The sequence below is a fragment of the Mobula birostris genome, chromosome 26 (assembly GCF_030028105.1).
Source record: "Mobula birostris isolate sMobBir1 chromosome 26, sMobBir1.hap1, whole genome shotgun sequence".
Taxonomy (NCBI): domain Eukaryota; kingdom Metazoa; phylum Chordata; class Chondrichthyes; order Myliobatiformes; family Myliobatidae; genus Mobula; species Mobula birostris.
Genome location: NC_092395.1, coordinates 38,207,512 through 38,220,274, shown reverse-complemented (window position 1 = coordinate 38,220,274; position 12,763 = coordinate 38,207,512). Strand labels below are relative to the sequence as shown.

The following is a 12,763-nucleotide window of genomic DNA, read 5'->3' as shown; positions in this document are numbered from 1 at the left end:
TATTGTGAAACTTTTCCATTAAAAGATAGTGGGAACTGATTCAATGTTTACTTTGAGAAGAAAATACTTTTCAGGATCCTGGGAGAAGAGTAAGGGGATGGAACAGATTAAATAGGTCTTTTCAAATAACAGACACAGTGAGGATAGGCAGGAGGCTTCCTCTACCTTGGGATTCTGTGGAAGGTAATTCCAAAGATGGCAAATCTTTGAGTAAATTAGAGGCATAGAATAATACCAAATGGAAATACAGCCTTCAACCCGACTGGTCCAATCTACTCGCAGCATCCACCACGCTAGGCCCAGTTACCCACATTTGGCCCATTGCCCTTCAAGCCCTTGCCCTCCATCTACCAATCCCAGTGCCTCTTGAATGTTGCAATTGTACTTGTCTCGACCACCTCCTCTGGCAGCTCATTCCAGGTACTCACTGCACTCTGTGTAGTGAAGTTATCTCTCAGGTGTCTATAAAATCGCTCTCCTCTTAGGTTAAATCTGTGTCCTCTAGTATTGGACTTCCCAACCCTGTGGAAAAACTACGATTGTCCACCTTATCCTTTCCCCTCATGATTTTACAAAACTTCTATGAGGTCACTTCTCATTTTCCTACACTTCAAGGAATAATGATCCAACATCCTGAGTTACCTCTTCCTATAACTCAAGTCCTCTCATCCAGGCTGCACTCCCGTAAATCTTTTTCTGCCTCCTTTACAGATTGACAATTACTTTCTTGTAACAGTGTGACCGAAACTATCAACAAAATTCCAAGTGTGGTCCAGCAATCAGTTATATAATTGCAGCATAATGTCCCTGCTCCTAAGCTCAATGCCCTGACTAATGGAGGCCAGCATGCTAAACACCTTCTTCACCACCCTGTCTACTTGTCCTTGTTACCCTGGAGCATCATTAACCAATTTAGAGTGTTACGGAACCTCATCTGTGGTGACTGACGAAGCAAACACCTCTACAAGGGCTTCTGCAATTTCTTCCCTGGCCACCCATAAGCTCCGGCTACACTTGGTCAGGCCCTAGGAATTTTACCACCTTAATGTGCTTCAAGACTGTAAATACCTCCTTCCTCGAAATATGCATACCTCCCCAGATCTCATTAGTTAGTAATCACTTTTTGTGGTATCCATTATATTATCTGAGGAGAAATAGACATTAAAAATCTCCTGCAACTCCGCACATAGGTGGTTCTGATGGTCTGTCAGAGGACTTAATGTCTCCCTAGCCACTGTTTTAACCCACACAAAATGCTAGAGCAGCTTAGCAAGTCAAACAGCATCTATGGAGAGGAATAAGCAGTCAACGTTTCAGGCTGAGTTCAGGAATTTACTGCTTGATTTACTGAATTCCTCCAGCATTTTGAATGTGTTGCTGAAGATTTCCAGCATCTGCAGAATCTCTTGAGAATATCCTTTGTTAATATTTCATTTCAATATTATTTTTACAATGTGTTGGTTGGGTCATTAGGAAGGAACTGTAGTTTATAATGAACCACAAGCTTTTGTGTTTTTGTTTCTTCTGTCAAAAGTCCACGATTTATCAAACTTATGGAAGTTCACTAACTGCTGTTTGGGATCATTCACATACCATATCCAGGAAGAGAAGGTTTCAGACTTGCTTTGCTGAGTGCCTTTATATGGGATTGGTGTTGGTCACATTTCCCTGGACGAACATCTGAGAAGTAACCCATATTTATACATTGACCGCCAGTGGATCTACAAACACCAGTGTGGCAGCTGCAGGGGGAACTTGAAATAAAATTGTGGATTTTACTAATGTTGCAACAGTGGCAAGAAATGTTGTGCCTGAGGCATAATTTCTCATCCTTCATTCTAATGTATATGAACCTGTAGAACAAAGATTCAGTTTGTCCTGTAATTGATTAAGGGGAGTTTGACAGCAAGGCAACAAATGGTGCCTTGGATTTTTAGTGCTCACAGTAGTTCACTTACTACATTAGGGAAATGACTACACTTTAATGGAGACACAAGGGACCACAGATGCTGGAATCTGGAGCAACAAGCAATCTGTTGGAGGAACTCACTGGTGGAGCAGCATCTGTGGTGGGGGGGTGGGGGGGGAAGGAATTGTTGATGTTTCAGGTTGAAGCCTTACATCTGGACCAACTGAGTTCTTCCAGCAGATTGATTATGACATTCTCGGTTTGGAAAGTGATTTGTGAATTCCTGAAGTTTTGAAAGGTGCTATTTAACTGCACAGTTGGTGTTTTTAATTACATCTAGACAAAACTGAAAAGCTTTTTCTATACACTTACTCAGTAATAAAATATTTATCCCAATGTTTACTTTTGGGATGTCATTTATAATTTGGGAATGTCTCACTCCCCATAAGGGTCTACTCTTAAATACATTGAAAGATAAAGATGCACCACCCAGGTTGACAAGAAGCTGGCAACAGTCCTGCGGAAAACAGTTATGTGTCTCCCAAAAAAGATCATTGTGGGATATAACAACAGCAAGCCATGGCTCATCAAGGACTCTCAGATCTGCACCGGTTCATACCTACAGATCTGGAAACAAAGGAATATACCGTAGCTTTGCGAAAACCACTTACAGAGATTGGCTAGAGAGAGAGACTTCAACAATAGCCAGGCAGTCTGGAGTTCCCTGCAAAGTTTTACCATCTTTCAAACAGAAGCGCTCCCAAGTCTCCCCCTTCCCTACCCTGGCCAATCAGCTCATTGAGTTTTATTGCTGGTTTGATAAACACAATCAACATCTATGTCTTCTCTTCTCACTTCCTCTGATCCGATATGCTGAGCTCTTTCCCCCCTCCCCTTTTGCAACTATTCCAATGTCACTATAATCCCTTTCACCCCAGCCCCATTCACCTTCTTCAGCTTCCTGTCCTTTTCGCCTGCTCCCACCACCCCACCCCATATTTTTTGTGAAACTAGAAGACGTTTGCAAACTATTTGGAAAACAGAATATTAGGGAAATTGAAGTCCCTGATGATGTTTCAGCTGGTACTCTAAGGCACTGTGTGAAACAGCTAGCATCTGTCTTCACTGAGATACTTAACACTTCATACCCAATCATGCCAATTGCTTTACTTTTAGTTGTCCATTTTGCAATGCAAAAAAATTGAACCAAGATAACTTGTTTGAGCATTTTTCTTCAAGCCGTACTGGAGAATCTGAAGAGTTCCAGACTGCTTTAACATTGTAACAATCGTTCCAGTCCCCAAGAAAGACAAGATCGTTGGATGTAATGGTAATAGGCTAGTCACTCCGACTTCAATATTTATGAAAACCTCTGAATGTCTGATGTTGGCCTACCTCACAACAAGTTAACCCAGCTAGCTGTACCCTACCATATCTGTCATTGGATTATAAACTTCCTGACAGGAAGGAAGCGTTATGAAAGGCTGGAGTCCTACTTATCCAATCCAATGTCTATAAGCACAGGCTCTTCCCAGGGATGTGCTGTTACACCCCTCCTGTTCTCAGGTAGACTGCGTTGCAGCATGGTGTGCTTATAACAATTTGGAGTCTAATGCTATCAGGACAGTGAAAATAAGGATTGACTTCTGTTGACAACTCCCTACCTACCCCCCCCCCCCGGAAATTAATGGTCAGGCTTTGACTTTCGTCGACTCATTCAATTTGCTGGTGACTACCATTACCAGTACTTTGAAGTGAGGCAAGCAAGTTACCCTCATCACTAGGAAAGTCCAGCAAAGATTGTTCTTCTTAACATCTCAGGGCATAGCATATCGTGATGAATTTTTACTCAGACATTAGAGTGTTGTGACTCCCTCCATCACCGTTTAGTTTCCTTCCGCCTCCTCCCTCTCCAAGGACAGGTTGCAGCGAGTGATCCACTCAGCAGAGAAGATCATTGGCTGTCAGCCACTGACATTAAAAGACCTGTTCATCACCTGAGCAAAGAAAAGAGCTGGAAAAATTATTGCTAACTCCACCCACCCTAGCAGTCACCTATTCACCAAATTGCCATCGGGGAGACACTACAAGTCCACCACCACTAGGAATGTACGTCATCTTTGAAGCTTCTTTCCTGTAGCTATCTAGATTCTCAGCAAAACCCACCTCAGTGTAGTACCCTGACTGTCCCTGCACAACATACATTAACGGTTCTTCCCTGCTGTCTTTGTTCTTTTGACAATCATTGAGTCTGTTCACATGTTCACATACATTTAAGTTTGATTATTGACATTTCTGCTAATTGTTGATTGCTCATGGCTGTTTGCACTATTGTCTTGAAAATTGTTGGTTGCTATTGTGTTGTCTGTTATAGTTTTGTCCCATGCTTTATGCTTGGCAGCAAACCACAATCAATTCTGGTACATATGTTTCATATACTGGCAATAAAATGATTCTGATTCTAATTTTGAATTGCACCTCAGAATGGGCAGGTAGTGGGTTGAAATCCACCCCCAGTGATTTTCAAGAACATTTGGAATAGACTGTGGGGATGTTGTTCTTCCAGATGAGGTGTTGAACTGAAGTCCTATAAAAAGAAAAACAACACTTTCTTTACTTACATCTTCACAACTTCAGGAATTCATGAACTACTTTATAAAGAGTGAGAAAATGTTTAATGGTAGTCAGTTTTGTAATTAGAAAACATAGTCCAGATGGTCAATAAAAGTTCTGGGCACTATTCTATGCCTTGGTGTCCAATCTCTCCTTAATCGATTAAAGGACAGAGTGCATATTGTGTTCTAGAAATTTGTGTAGGACCTTGCAGAGATTAGAACACTCAGCCTAAAAATTCTGCCTCATATGAGACTTTTCTCAGTGTTTCCCGATAAGATTTCAGTTAAAAAATAAACTTGTTGCAAGGATTGCAGAGCCCATGGTCTAAGGTTGCCAACAGAGCAAACTACTGAAACACAATTCTAAACCTTTTTCCTGGTCCATCAAAAAGATACCTCAGCATCCTGACTGTGCATCTGCCCCAACTCTCCTCCTACCTCTCCTCCATTGGGGCCTTCCTCTCCCCTTTTGGCACATAATGAAAATGTTATATATGTCTGTTCATATGGTGTGATCCTTTGGAACTTGTGTGCTATAGGGTTCTTCAGCTGCAACCCCTCAGGTTAAGGAATTCATTGGGCTGCTATGCTCTGTTAGCCCAAAAATCTTTCAGGTATTCAGTGATTCCTGCTGATTTGTTCCACTGTAAGATCTGTTGCATGAACAAAAACCTGAGCACAATAAGAGTCTGAAAAATAAAATAATCATTCCTTCTAACTTTAATTCTGTTTTCTTTGCCATGTCCTTGCTAATGTCAGTACAAGACACAGTCTTTGGGCTAGGAGTTGAAAGAAGTCACATTCAGCCGGAGTCCACAATGGCTGCTCTTCACCTTGAGGTGGCAAGGCGGCTGATTGGCATATTTATGTTTCCATGGTGATTAGGGGACCATGGGGAATGGTGTCAACCGGCCTGCAGCATGGAAATAAGACAACAATGATGAGAATCATGACTGATGTGGGCAGACTGCCAGAAAACAATGAAAACTGTCAGGCATTGTGGCTGAGTTTGGACTTAACCCTTTGGTGCCTTCGGTTAGACACTTTATCAGCTGATTCTTTCATTGCTATTTCCAGGTCTTCTTCTTTGGTTTGTTCACCTCCAGGATCTTCATTTTATGTAAATCATAAATTTTTAGAGTCATGCAGGCCAGGGAAACAGGCCATTTGGCCCACTGGGTCCATACTAGCCATTATGTACCATTTATATTAATCTACCAATAACCTTATTTATATTTTCCCTATGTTCCCAACAATATCTCCCAGAGTTAACCTCTCACCTGTGCTCGAGAGGTAATTTACAGTGGCCATTTTACATACTACCCCACACATCTTTAAGGTGTGGAAGGAAACTGGAACACCCAGCATCACCCATGTGGTCACAAAGAAAACATGCTAACTCCACACCAGAAGTCAGAATTGGTCCCAGTGATCAGGCCTACACTGGTAAGCACCTCCCGTTCTCCACCCAAGCTAACAAGAGTCACCTGCCACTCATTTCTGACTCATCACCTGCAGCCTATTTAAATCTAGCTCTCATCCACAATCTTCATTCACTCATTGACCAGCCAGCCTCAACCAATTGCTCCTAGCCTTCAGTTACCTTGTTGCTTTGTCATGTTAAGTATCTGTTCTCTCTTGTTCTATGGCCCCACGTGGCTCGTTATTTTGCAGTTTATTAGTAAAGCATCATTTATGGATAAAATTGACTCCACTGCTCTGCTTTTGGGTCAAGCTTCCTCTATATTACTTGACACCAGTTCCTTGAGAGCTCTACGAGTAGTTATGATATACTTCTAGCAAGTTATTTAATCACGGAACACTTTGTAGCTATATTTAATACTAATTTCACCCTGCATTCACAGGGAATGCTTAGAATCAGAACTGAGGATGCCTGGTCACCTCTCCATTTCCATGGGCTCTCGGGTGGCTGAAGTAGTCAGTGTGTTACTTGCAGATTTTGTCACTGGTGGAGAGGGAGTTGCAAGCACATGGATGGTTCAGAAGGAAGTAGCCTCCTCCTGCCTCTGACACTACACGTGTCTGATCGAAATGCATGGCCTCAAGGTCCTCCGCACCATCCCAAATGCTTCTTTCTGTTGGCCATGACCCAGAAATTCCTGCAATTGGATGTGGCTTTATTTCATGAGATTTTGAAAATATAAACTTTAAGATACACTTCTCTTAATATCCTTAATATTAGACAACTTCCAGCACTCGCGCTGCTCAAGACTGAAACTGGGACATTCCTGATCTGGATGACTAAATAGTGTCACAGGCAGTTCATTTCCTAAATGTGCGAATAAATCTTTTAATAGATCTCATTGCCTGCGCATTCAACATTTCTACCACAGCAGGCTCACACCAATTCAACTGTCCCCTCAAGGAAGTAGCACAAATGGTTTATCACCAAATAGTTTTGTTAGCCTGTTAAGAATTCTGATAAGTGAGACTACAGGAAAAAATATTTACAAGATCGTATTCATTTTATTTTCAACCCATCCAGTTGTGAAAGATACATTATTTTCATATTTTCTCACAACTCAAAAAGAGGTGATTCAGCCCATTGAGCCTGTGCTACCTCTCAACAATTCTATCAGAATTTTCCATTCTCTCCCATATCCCCATCACTTCCACCTTGATTCTCCTACCACCTTGGGACTAATAGACTATAACCACATCACATGTATAGAATGTGGCTGGAAACCAGGAAGGTCAGAGGGAGAATGTGCAAACTCCATGCAGAGGCCCCAGAGGTCAGGATTGAACCTGCATCTTTGGAGTTGTGAGGCAGCAGCTCTGTTTGCTGAGCCACTGTGCCATCTCTGTATCCTTTGGGTGACAAACCTCAGTAATGGACTCAGGCAAGGCAAAGGGAGAACACACAATAAGGCAAAAGAACAGTACCGCCTAAGTAACCATAAGGCCCAAAGATATAGGAGCAGAATCAAGCCATTCGGCCTATGGAATCTGCTCCATCATTTGATCATCATCAGGTCTGATTTATTTTCCATCTTAGCCTTGTTCCCAAGACGCCTCCCCGTAACCTTTGATACCCTTACCAATCAAGAACGTATCAACCTCCACTTCAAATATACCCAATTACTTGGCCACCACAGCCATCCATGACAATGAATTCCATAGATTCACCAACCTCTGGCTAAAGAAATTCCTCCTTATATCTGTTCTATAGAGGCATATTTGTATTCTAAGCCTGTTTCCTCTGGTCACAGACTTCCCCTATTAGAAAATTCTCTCCATGTCCACTCTATCTAGACCTTGCAAATAGGTTTAGTAGGTTTCAATGTTCTCCTTCATTCTAATAAACTCCAGTGAGTAACAGGCCCAGAGCCATCAAACCCTCCTCATATACTGTCCTTTGCATTCCACATATCGTTCTCAAAAATCTCCTCTGGACCCTCTGTAATGCCAGCACATTCATTCCTAGATTATGGGTCCAAAACTGCTCACAATACTCCAAATGTGGCCTGACCAATGTCTTCTAAAGTCTTAGCATTACATCCTTGCTTTTATGTTCTAGTCTTCCCGAAATGAATGCTAACATCGTATTTGTCCTCCTCAGTCAGATTTGGATCGTATCAGGAGGTAAGGAAAATCAGGTGTCACATAGCTCTGCAAATTTGAGAATGATCACAAAGTCTAGGAGTGGATGTGTTGACTGTCGATGCAGCCAGGGTGAGGGTGTAGTGTTAAAGGAGGAGCAGGGAACAGCACAGGGCCTCTGAATCCATGCACTGTGTGAAATAGTTACCCATCCTTCTGTTTGTTAAAGCCTCCAAAACATTTTTCCAAAACATTTCTGTGAGAAAGTGGTCATAAAACCTTCAGTGAAGTCCCTTCAAGAAGCATCTCAGCCAAATAGACACTCTCTCTCTCTGCCACTGTAGCAAAATGACCTTCTCACCTCTGAATAGTGATGGGCATGTCAACCCAACCCCATTCCATTCTGTGTTTACCACTAACTAACATAGTGTTCATCTGAACCATGGATATACACATAGCCATACAATCTATACAGTACCCAGCATGAGGACCGAGTGTTGTGGCACTGTACACTCCTATCAGTTGTAGAACTGGGTTAAGATGAGTCATTTTGTTATTGTTACTTGAATATTATTTGGAAGAACAGTGAAGTGTATTGCCTTAGGTATAATGTTTAGACATAGAGCACCAAAACAGGCCCTCCACCCCAACTGGTCTATAATGACCAAGATTCCCATTTAAGCTAGTCCCATATCCTATAAACATCTCCTATCCATGCACATGTCCAAGCACCTTTTAAATGTTGTTCATGGACCTGCCTCAGCCACTTCTTCTGGTGGCTCATTCCACCCACTAGATGGAAAAGTTGCCTCTCAGGTTCCTATTTCAATTTCTCCCCTCTCACCCTAAAGCTATGCTCTCCGGTTCTTGATTCCCCAACTCTGGGAAAAAGACTGTGCACATAGACCCTATCGAAACCTCTTATGTGCACATGGACCCTATTTAAGTCACTTCTAATCTTACACATCTTTATAAGATCAGCCTTTATTCTCCTAAGCTCCAATGAGAACAGTTCCACCGTACTCAGCCTCTCTCTATAACACATTCCCTCGAGTCCCAGCAACATTTTTGTCAGGCTCCTCTATACTCTTTCTTACTTAATGACATCAATGTAACCAAGGTAAACGTTCATGTAATGAAAAGCCCCATGTATATAACAACTTGTATTTGTTTGTTCACATTGAAATGGCTCAAAGCATTCCGCTGGGCCAGCCATTGTGAAACGAAGCAATGCACAGTGACTATTGCATGATAATGTGCATATCATAAGTGACCTCTACACGGGGCCATTAATGTTTTCTTCCTTTCACAGAATTCCAGAGAAAAGGTGAAAAGAAACACAGGAAGGGTCTGCAACTCTACGACACTCCCTATGAGCCTCAGGAGAATGAGACAGAGTCAGATGCAGAGAATGCAGCTGGTCAGAAGGTGCGAGAGAGCCGCCTGCCTCAAGACGACGAACGGCCTGCTGATGAGTATGACCAGCCCTGGGAGTGGAAGAAGGACCACATCTCAAAAGCATTTGCAGGTACATTTATGCAAGGTGGGATCTTCACAAGGTGTAACCTTTTACACACCATCAATGATTCCTGCCTACCCTTTTAAATCACTGATAACTGCTTATCTGTGCACTGTAGAGGCTGATATCAGTCTGCCATGGACCATCCAAAATATCACCAATACATCCATCCTAATCCTACCAGTCCATGTATGATGCAGCCTGGTGTCTGTCTTCCCATGAACTGAATACGTTGCTGTTTCCCTGACCAAACACCTCACAGAATGATACCTGCTTTCCCATGGGCCATACAAATTAATACTGTTCAGACTAATATCTGCCTACCTATATCATGTAATCAAATATGTTCCTGCCCATGTATTATGGAGGCTGATACCTGCACACTTACTGTATGTATCACACAGGTTTTTGGCTGCTTGATCATGCACTGAACAGAACGGTGTCTGCCTGTTTGTGTGTGTTCTACGGACTGATATCAGTGTCCTGCAGAGACAGATCCCTGCCTGCTTGAGTACCCCACAAAATAAAGGCAACATTAAAAAAAATCATCAGCTACTTTCAAGAGAGAATTGAGTGCTTCCCTAGAAGATATGAGTGATACTTTACCTAGCTCAATCCCATTTCTAATGCTTGAACTCACAGTTTGTTTGCTGTGGCTCTTTCATCTTTACGTGAAAGATTTGCAATTGATGGCAAGAGTGCTGATGCATGCCTCCCTAAGAACCGTTCAGATTGGCATCTGCCTGCTCATATTTCATACAGTCTGATGACTCTCCCTTTATAGAATGAGTGAGCAAAGCACAGACAGGTTTACAGTAAAACCAGTCTGTCTCCCACCCCTCTGTTGCTGGCACCAAGTCAACCAGGGTTTATGGCTCCACAGATGGCAGCTGCCAACTGATGCTTTTCCAAAGCAGCTGTTTCCCATTCCTAAATCTCAGCAGTGACTGTGACAGGTGTTGTGTCCCACACAATCTTGTATTATCCACACAAATACTATGTATGTAAATTGGGGAACATTTGTGATACAGTAGTTCCTATCAGACTCATACCACAGGCCTTGATTAATCAAGTCAAATAATAAAATATTACTAGCTACTGTTCACAACACCTCAATATTGTTGGATTGACATAGATGTCCATCAGATTCACTAGCTTTTTCCATTACTGAGGGAAAACCCTGCCATCCGTATTGGGCAAGCCCTGCATGTGATTCCACAGCTCTTTCCTCTGAAATGACCTACCAAGGTTGGTGGTGTTGTGGACAGTGCAGAAGATTGACGTAGGTTACAATAGGACATTGACTGGGCCAAGAAGTGGCAGATGCAGTTCAACCTGGAAATGTGTGAATTGATTCACTTTGGAAGGTCAAATTTGAAGACAGAATACAGGGTTAATGGTAGGATTCTTAGCAGTGTGGAGGAACAGAGAGTTCTCGGGATCCACGTGCATAGTTGCTGTGCAAGTAAAGGTGTATGGTGTGTTGGCCTTGTTTAGTCGTGGACAGAGTTCACGTTGCAGGTAACGTTGCAACCCTATAAAACTCTGGTTAGAGTGGCGCCGTAGCAACAACCTGACACACTCAACGTCAGTAAGACGAAAGAGTTGATTGTGGACTTCAGGAAGAGTAGACGAAGTAACATATACCAATCCTCATGGAGGGATCAGAAGTGGAGAGAGTGAGCAGTTTCAGGTTCCTGTGTGTCAAGATCTCTGAGGATCTAACTTGATCCCAACATATTGATGTAGTTATAAAGAAAGCAAGACAGCGGCTATACTTCATTAGGAGTTTGAAGAGATTTTGTATGTCAACAAATACACTCAAAAACTTCTTTCGATGTACCATGGAGAGCATTTGGACAGGCTGCATCACTGTCTGGTATGTGGGGGCTACTGCACAGTACAGAAAGTAGCTGCAGAAGGTTGTAAATATAGTGAACTCCATCTTGACTACTAACCTACAAAGTACCCAGGACATCTTCAGGGAGCAGTGTCTCAGAAAGGCAGCATCCATTATTAAGGACCTCCAGCACCCAGGACATGCCCTTTTCTCACTGTTACCATCAGGTAGGAGGTTCAGAAGCCTGAAGGCAGACACTCCGCGATTCTGGAACAGCTTCTTCTCCTCTGCCATCTGATTCCTAAATGGGCATTGAACCCTTAGACACTACATCACTTTTTGTAATATACAGTGCTTCTGTTTTTTGCATGTTTTTTAATCTATTCAATATGCGTATACTGTAATTGATTTACTTATTTATTATTTTTTTCTGTTCTATGTTATGTATTGCATTGAACTGCTGCTACTAAGTTAACAAATTTCATGTCACATAGAAATATAGAAAACCTACAGCAAAATACAGGCCCTTTGGCCCAAAAAGCTGTGCCGAACACATCCTTACCTAAGAAATTACCTAGGGTTACCCATAGCCCTCTATTTTTCTGAGCTCCATGTGCCTGTCCAGGAGTCTCTGAAAAGACCCTATCGTATCTGCCTCCACCACTGTCACCGGCAGCCCATTCCATGCTCGCACCACTCTGCATAAAAACTTACCCCTGAAGTCTCCTCTGTACCTACTTCCAAGCACCCTAAAACTGTGCCCTCTCGAGTTAACCATTTCAGCCCTGGGAAAAAGCCTCTGACTATCCACGTAATCAATGCCTGTCCTCATCTTATACACCTCTATCACGTCACCTCTCATCCTCTGTTGCTCCAAGAAGAAAAGGCTGAGTTCACTCAACCTATTCTCATAAGGCATGCTCCCCAATCCAGGCAACATCCTTGTAAATCTCCTCTGCACCCTTTCTATGGTTTCTACATCCTTCCTGTAGTGAGGCGACCAGAACTTATCATAACAACTGCAAATGTTGTCACTGAATATCTGCATGTAGAGACTTTGCAAGAGACAGAACATGTAAGGCGACATTATCATGCTGGTGATAATAAACCTGATTCTGATTCTGATTCCGATATTGTGTTCAGTTCTGGTCGCCTCATTGTGGGCTGAATGTGGAAGCTTTATAGAGGGTGCAGAGGAGATTTGCCAAGATGCTGCCTGGATTAGAGAACATGTTTTAGGAGGATAGATTGTACAAGCTAAGACTTTTCTCTTTGGAGAGGAGGAGGTGGATGAAGGATGATAAGAGGCACAGATT

General features: G+C 42.5%; 1 protein-coding gene across 3 annotated transcripts in view; it reads left to right on the top strand.

Annotated features, from left to right (window-relative positions):
• shdb (Src homology 2 domain containing transforming protein D, b) overlaps positions 1 to 12,763 on the top strand; it is a 340,171-nt gene that overhangs the window by 179,725 nt on the left and 147,683 nt on the right. For all 3 annotated transcript variants that reach the window (XM_072244071.1, XM_072244069.1, XM_072244070.1), the window contains exon 4: positions 9,401 to 9,616. In XM_072244071.1, coding sequence (XP_072100172.1) covers positions 9,401 to 9,616 — 216 coding nt within the window. The remainder of the gene's footprint in view (positions 1 to 9,400; positions 9,617 to 12,763) is intronic.